This window comes from Ostrinia nubilalis, chromosome Z (assembly GCF_963855985.1).
Source record: "Ostrinia nubilalis chromosome Z, ilOstNubi1.1, whole genome shotgun sequence".
Classification (NCBI taxonomy): Eukaryota; Metazoa; Arthropoda; class Insecta; order Lepidoptera; family Crambidae; genus Ostrinia; species Ostrinia nubilalis.
Window position 1 is genome coordinate 11,478,078 of NC_087119.1, and position 8,228 is coordinate 11,486,305.

Below are 8,228 nucleotides of genomic sequence, written 5' to 3' on the forward strand. Positions count from 1 at the left end.
AATTCCTCCTCACCGAGGCGCTTAAAAATCTTGAAATTTTTAAATCATTTTTCTTGCAACTCCCTCCAAGTATGGTGAAGATACACAAGTTATTTTACACAGTTAGGCTCTGGTAGGATTTATAGCTTTTCCCAAAATATAATACACTCCCGAATGATGAGATTAGAGCTTTCAATAACATTTAATTAACTTCGCAAGATATGTTAAAAAATACTGCAAAAACTTGATGATTAACGGTAACTTTGTGCCTATTATTTGATAAATTTACGTCCTCGACTAAGAAAATACTTTTTTATTGCTTCTTAATTCCACAGCCATCATCTAAATGTCAAACAATAGGTGTTAATCACGAGATTAATTGAGAACAAATGACAAATACCGCGAATACGCACCGCTACTGCCGCGCAACATGTTCCGATGCAAGTCGGCACGGGTTATCGTACTCCAAATAAAGTAAAAATTTATTTCCGAGTGTTTTAGAGGCAAACAAACAAAACTAAGACCTATGCGTTACAAATTTAAAACTTTGAAAAATAAGGGACACCCTATTAGGTATAATGATAAAATCCTGACCTGACCTGACGGAGGTTTTTTATAATAAGCACTTTTAACTTGAAGACCTTTTTCTAATACGCAGCTTCTTTGATTATTATTCATTTACATAGAAATGACATTCTCAAGAAATGGATTTGCCAAAAAACAGACGTGATTTTTTTAAGCTCTAGCTTCTAAAATAATTTTAACATCGTAAAACAATCCGTCTGTTCTAAAGTTACCTCTAGGGCGGGCGGTTTATATTTTATGTGCGTCTGTAGAGAAGGTGGCATTAGTTTGATTCTAGTAGAGTCGTTTAATGTTCGGACTACTTACCCACTAGTGAAGCAATTTCACTTATAGCTTTTAATTTTAATAATAAAACAAAACATTCCTTATCGTTATGGATACGAACGAACTTGCTTAATGTGATGAATTTCAACTTTATTCGTAAAACCCTTATAGGTAAGACATTCTTACAAAGCAAAAACAATATGCTATAGTCATGAATACCTACATGATTTGAAGTAGGTAAGTATCTAAAATATGCAAAATTTTATTGATAAACAGTATAATTAGGTGGGTAGGTACTTAAAATCGAAGTAAGTATTAAAGTGAAAATCATTGGTAAAGAATTAAGATATTGTAAAATATTGTGAAATTGTGAAGTAGGTAGGTAATAAGTAATGATACATTTTTCGTGTCATTATCTATCTCCCATTGTTTGTAAAAATGCATAATATGAAAACGTAGTCTTTAATATCTGTAACAACAAAAGTGGGTGTTAATAATTTGAATTTTACATGGTACCTACCTAGGTAATTGCTGGAAATTTTCGTCACATAACGCAGGGGTAGTTTCCTGGGTAAAAAAAGCAATTCTTAATTAAGTAGTCCGTCAGTTATTTTATCAAAAAATACTCGACACGTATTTTTCACTTTTTTCAAACTAATGAAAATTTAGAGATAAAGCGCGCCAAACTTCAAAAGAAGCGGCCCATGACGTCAATGAGTCCTTAAAAGTGCAGCACTTTGTGACGTCGCGCGGAACTTCAACGCACAATAACTTATTTAATTGATTGGCATTGAAAAATATAACTACGTGTCCAATATTTTCTTTGATAAATTAAAATTGACGGACTAAAAATTATTTTTTAGGAAACTAGCCTGACAACGATCATACTTGTATACCTATTCTATTCAGTGCTGTCTTAGGTACGATGCTCATTGACCGGGGCGCGTCGGAGCGCGTCGGAGCGCACTTACACGGCCGTAAATAGTATTTTATTAACAGTTCTTTAGAGTCGTAATTGCTTAAAACTGTTTAACTGACATTTCAATCCGGACGGCTGCGCGAGCATGCGTCGGAGGCCGGTCGGTTCCGACTTCCGAGCGTATTCCAGCGGATACCGCATTTTTGGCTGAACGGACGCTGCGCTGCGCGCCGACTCGCGCCGGTCAATATGAATCCTGCCTTAGTGTTACGGTGAGTGTAGACTGTAGACTACTTAATGTTTTTCTTTAATTAGGAATGTAGTAACGTTTTTACGAACGGTACAATACACGTAAAATGTACGAGGATTGGTTCATGTAAAGCTTCAGCCAAACCAATGCGTGCTGATCGCGTCGGCGATGACGATCACCACGCGTGCATAGGCTAATGATAGGACGCGCGTTTGGCTGAAGCATAAAGATTCAACCACACCAACGCGTGCAGATCACCATCGCCGGCGCGCGATCAAACTCCAATGACAGTCGCTCGACCTATGACAGTTCTCGCGACCTGTCTTTGTCCTTTGATCGCGCCGTGATCGCACCGGCGATGGCGATCTGAACGCGTTGGTGTGGTTAAAGCGTTATAGAGCTGCTCGTTTTTCTGTACATGTAACTAAATGCTCTAACTATACTCTTAAGAAAATAATTAAATAATTACCCCCACCATGGTGTTCACGCCAACTGCTGCCAGTCCTAATGCCTTGAGACTGATTTTGTACTGCATTTTGTGCAGCATTATGAAAGCAGTTCGCTGGTTGCTGGTGTTCATGGCCTCCCATGGCAGACAGTACACGGAGTCCTTCAGTTTTTCCGTCTGGTGACGAGATTAAAGGTTTGACCAAACCAACGCGTGCACGATGGCAATGGCGATCCTACCGATGTCTACTGATCGCCATCGCTCACGCCGGCTGCACGCGTTGGTTTGGTCGAACCTTGATTAATTTTTAAACCAACTGACATACTCGTATAGTCGAGGTACCTCAGACTCCCCACATTTTTGTTGTAAGCTGCGCCCGCCCGCAATCTCGCATGTGTGAAAATAGTTTGAATGGTTTTTCCCGTTTTCGCAACGATTATCATTGAGGCTCTGCTCCTATTGGTCGTAGCGCGATGGTATATAGCCTTTTTTTACTGTCGCAGAGGAAATGCTTTCCGCACCGTCACCACTGTCGGGGGACAGGGTGTTTTGTGGGATTCCCGGCGGCGCCCTAAAAAGGGCGCTGCTCCGTTCTGAAAAGGACGGGGTATACCCACTAAAACCTCCGCGGCGTTCCGCCATTGCCCGAGTGGGGGTGTCGTGAGTATACGGCCGTAGCTTTAGACTTCCGCGACAATGGTATACATATAGCCTTCCTTAATAAATGAACTATCCATTACAAAACTCTTTTTTCAAATCGGACTAGTTACTTAGTTTTTGAGATTACTTAGTGCGTTCAACCAACGAAACAAACTAGCTCTTCAGCGTTATAATACTTATATTACTACATTTCTACATAATATATGTATTTTGTTACCTCTGAACCCAGCAACTCGAACATAACTGACATCTGTATGAGCTGACCAAAAACGATCATAGTCAAAGGTCCGTAACGTAGTACTGCATCATAACTCTAAAAGTTTTACGGATATGTCAGATTTTCATCATTTACAGGTCTAGCGCATAACTAAGTCAGTGTCTGAGGTACGGGAGGGGTACACGTGACATTTGACGTGACAGAACATTAGAGATGAAACGGATATCCGGTAACTATCCGATAGGCCTAAATTTACTATATCCGGCCCGATACCGGATATTAAAAAACTACGACAATTTCCTATTAATAAAATAAACTATAAACTTTGAGGTAAATATCAATAAAATGGCTCATAATAATGACGGCTTTTATTTAAAGTCCAAAAAATTACAAAAAAGCCATATTAAGGCCTTTAAAAACTAATTTCTTTTTCTGGGCTATTCACTCTAATGACGAATACATAAATAGTAAATATCTGTAATGTCGAAACATTGTCAAATAAAATAGGCGACTTTTTTTCACTGATGGTCTGATGACATGATGCAACTAATTTGCTATTCAATCACACTCACGATTGCAACCGAAATTGAATTGACCTGGGCAGATACCGAAATTGAATTGATAGGGGGCCCTAGACAAGTGGCAAAATCTGACATTCTGGGATTCGATTTTTGAAGTGTCTAGTCTAGTCTACTAATAGACCCACTGATCGCGTTCGTAGCACCTGTGCGGCGCTATACTCGTCACGACATGCAACGAGACAATGGGCCAACTATCCGGCAGGCCTAGCAGCTGGCCGGATATCCGGTATTCGGTATCCGGCCAAACAACTATCCGTTTCATCTCTACAGAACATACAAACCTGAAGCACATCTGCAGTCTCGCTGATGTCACAAAAACGTCCTCCCCGTGCCGCTCTTGTACCTCAGGCACCTACTCAGTTAATTATGCGTTGACCTGTAGAATGTAGTCCAATTCTGAATATAGGCCTTCCCAATGCTTTCCAGATTGGCCGATTGGAAGCGGCCTGCATCCAGGCAGAAAAGAAACTGTTAATTTTTTACCCCCTTACTAATAAAAAGTTACACACTTGTTAAAAACTACTTTAAAGTGACATTTCCATAAGAAACGTCACTATAAAACACTGTTCAACGAGCATGTAATTTTTATTAGTAAGGGGGTTCGTGTGTATGTAGAATGGAGGCCACGTACCACCACGTAGCCACGTCCACCCAGAAGGTGGACCGACGACCTCATAAATGTGGCAGGAACGCGCTGGATGCAGGCCGCCACCAATCGGCCATTGTGGAAATCATTGGGGGAAGCCTATGTTCAGCAGTGGACGACCTAGATGGCTGAAATGATGTTGAAGGGGTTTAGTGTTACGTTTAATGCTATGCATGCCGTCGCCACTCTACTTAGCACGTGTCGTGTTGAAGATTTTGGGTTATTGTAGGCGACATTCTCATAATTAATGATGCGACATGGTTGACATATTCTGGTGAATTACTTACTCCTTCTGTACATTCCAGTAACAACAAACAACAGGCAATCATATGAAAGAAGTAATTGAAGGCTAATATAGGTCCAAATACACCTGACAGGTCATCTGTAAATCTGAAGATAAATAAATAATAAGTAATTATCCTTGGACTAAGAGCTGATTTTTCAATCGCTGGTTAACTTTTAACTGAAGAATAAAGTTTTTGCACATTGACAGTTTTAGTACCGGTATAGTCGGCCGTTTAGTGTAGTGGTTCAGAACGGACTACTATGGCGAGAGGTCCCGGGTTCGATTCCCGGCCGGGCAGAAATTGTAATGATGCATTTTAATTTCTGTAACGGGTCTGGGTGTTATTATGTATAAAATGTATGTATTTACGAAAAAAGTATTTAAGTATGTTTATATCCGTTGTCTAGTACCCATAGTACAAGCTTTGCTTAGTTTGGGACTAGAGGCGCAGTGTAATATGTACAAGGATATTTATTTTTATTTATATTTAGTAAAGGCAATATGTCAAAATGTCAATTTTATTCTCCAGTTAAAAGTTATCTGACGATTGAAAAATCAGCCGTACCTAATTTAAAAATTATAATCTTGCACTCATCAATTAATTTATTAAAGAGATTCGGCGCTAAGTTTTACCACAGAATAAATAATAGTAGGTTTTACATAGTGATTTGATTGCTATTGGGTCTGGTGATATCAAAGATGTTAACAATTAAAAAATAATCCTGTATTCGAATTTGACGTTAAGGTACTCATTTAAATTTCTCTTTATTTGATAGATTCTCTAAAGGATTTTAATTAACAAATATTTTGTTCTATGGTAGAGTTAATTAAGTAGGTATATTTACCTAATTCACAGACAGATAATGACTTCGCAGACCGTATCATAAAACCCTATTACTATTAATATTACATATTACCTACTTGTTTAAAGTTATTTTGTTAATATTAAATAAGTAATCAAAAATTACATACCCAATTATTATTTTGTGGTGTTCTATGCACTCCGCCAGTTGAAGGCGCACTTCTTGATTTTCTTGTGCGTCAAATACTTCAAAAGTGCACGTGTTATTTGTACTCAATGCATCTCCCCGTACATTGAGAGTAATTTTATTCTTAGGCGACTGAAAATTCTCGAGATTGTGTCTCAGAATGTACACGTGCCCAATTATTTGAAATATCATCAAAAACAATAACAAATCAAACCCACACAACAATGTTGAGCAGTTGTATGATAAGTAGCAATTATAAATGGTAGTACTTGCAAAGTAGTCGAGCGGGTTGAATCCAGGGTAACTAAAATATACAGAATATTCCATGGAATAATTTTCAGTCTTAGATATCAAGGTATGTCTTATGTTGTTGTACGTTGGAGTGATATTGAACAACAACATTCCTAAGTACATTATTATTGTGCTAAACTTTGTGTAATAAGATGAGATCTTGTCAACAGTTTTGTTCATCTGGAAATAATTATTTAATTAGAGTTCGTGCCCATCCTTCGTTCAAAATATAGTGGTTTTTCAGACTAACAAAGGTAGACTAGTGTGACTTGATTGTGTGCCCCAGTTGATGTGAATGACCCTAAATAAAATCTATTGAAAATGTAGAGATCTTCAATAGATCTTCCAGACAATGTCAAGATGCCAAACATTGTGTTCTTGAAAATTGTTAATAAAATATTACTTAGGTACTTAGGCCTGATTCGACCAAACTTTTATACGAGAATAACTCCTGGTATAACTGGCACATTGAGGCCCAGAACAGACGGTGAAACGCAACTGCAAAGAAACTGCAACTTCTAGTTACCTACTTTTGAGTAGCATCTAAGTTGAAAGTTTCAAACTGGTCGCGTCATGAGTGTGGTCTCTCATCGGACGCTATGGCAGAAACTTAGATGCAACTCAAAAGTAACTAGAAGTTGCAGTTTCGTTGCAGTTGCGTTTCACCGTCTGTTCAGGGCCTCAAGACTTTCAGTATGGGAAATATGTCAAAACTGAAGATTTATTCTGAGATTAAAATTTACTCTTATTTGTTCGAATCCACCCTTAGGCTGGGTTGCACCATCTTACTTTAACTTTGACAAACTTCAAAAATCTGTCAAATTCCATACAAAGCCTTCCAGCATTCCATACCGGTTATCGTCAAAGTTACCGTTAAAGATAGGTGGTGCAAACCGCCCTTAGTCTGACATACGGTGACCTCCATTTTAACAACATGTAAAAAGGCAAAAAGGAGGTAAAGCTATGTTACTCGTATGTGGTCGTGTTTTTGGGGACGATTGTTGTTATAAATTAATAATGTTTGGGACTCATTTTATTTTGTACTTGCATCGAATAAATACTTTTTCTTTCTTTCTTTAATGGTGCGGACGTGAGGCGAGGGAGGGGCCAAGTGCGTGTCGTGACACGCGCAGTATAGGGTTCCGTAGTTGTCCGTCGTTACCACAATATATTTCAGAAGCAAGCAATTACTTCATCTAAAGTCACTTTTAATATCCCTTCTAAAGAATTTTTATGACGTATGAAATTTTAAGGGAGGTGGGGGCACTGTACTCGAACAAAAATTGCCACTTTAAACATATTTTGCAAACGATGGGGTAGAAGATGAAAAAAAAATCATCCCCACTTTAGGTGTGTAGGCTATAGTAAAAATTGTTTTTTTATCACTTTGTCGGTTTGTGTTTAATATAAATTACAGCTCTCTAGTGCCAATAGTTTCCAAGTTAAACTTCGGACGGACAGACAGACAGACGGACATGACGAAACTATAAGGGTTCCTTGTCAGGATTTTTTTTATAATCATGAACATATAACTACTTATGTATTCCACAAGGACAAACCTCTTCAAAATAGTCGCCTTTATAAGCGTGGTGCATCAAATGAAATTCGTGTAGGAATTTACACAGCAATGAATTGTATGTCTGCAAGTTTGGTAGAATACTTCTAAGCTGAAATGAAAACAAACGTAAAAAAAATTGTAAGTTCATCCTGAAATTATTTTGAAGCTTGAAGTCGATAAATATTAAGTCTTATTTTGTACAGAATGTAGCAAAATGTAGGGAAATCACTATCGATATATTTTTTTTATGCAGAACAAGGCAGATATTTGATCGTAATTTAAAAGTATTTGATTTAAATATACTTACAGCAGTAACCATTGCCAAAAACGTAGTTATAATCATATGTCCCATGTCGAGAAAACTCAACCGATGAAAATTATCAGTTATGTAATATAACCCCCCAATCACAATGATGGTGGTATGGAATGGTAAAGTTGCCCTATGGATTCGTATGGGCAAAGGCAAGTACCCTTCGAAAACATCAGATGGCCATGCTCCTGGTGGTCTCAAAAAAAAGCTTATGGTTTTTATGTAGCCGAGTTGTAATGGCGATT

The 8,228-nt window shown here is 38.1% G+C and overlaps 1 protein-coding gene across 1 annotated transcript; it reads right to left on the minus strand.

The window, feature by feature from the left end:
• Window positions 1–1,240: 1,240 nt before the first annotated feature.
• On the minus strand, window positions 1,241–8,228 carry LOC135086449 (uncharacterized). Its single transcript, XM_063981168.1, has 7 exons — window positions 7,981–8,228; window positions 7,675–7,782; window positions 5,808–6,295; window positions 4,837–4,939; window positions 3,323–3,418; window positions 2,467–2,622; window positions 1,241–1,297 (listed from the first exon to the last, which is right to left on the minus strand). Exons 1-7 carry the CDS (start codon window positions 8,023–8,025, stop codon window positions 1,241–1,243), a joined length of 1,053 nt encoding a protein of 350 aa, XP_063837238.1. The 5' UTR covers window positions 8,026–8,228.

Excerpts from the sequence above, each read along its gene's own strand:
- LOC135086449 (XM_063981168.1), bottom strand. The coding sequence starts at position 8,025 with ATGGGACATATGATTATAACTACGTTTTTGGCAATGGTTACTGCT. Across the intron at positions 7,783-7,980 it reads TTTTGGCAATGGTTACTGCT|CTTAGAAGTATTCTACCAAA; the intron begins GTAAGTATATTT and ends TTTTCATTTCAG. Across the intron at positions 4,940-5,807 it reads CACCACAAAATAATAATTGG|ATTTACAGATGACCTGTCAG; the intron begins GTATGTAATTTT and ends ATTTATCTTCAG.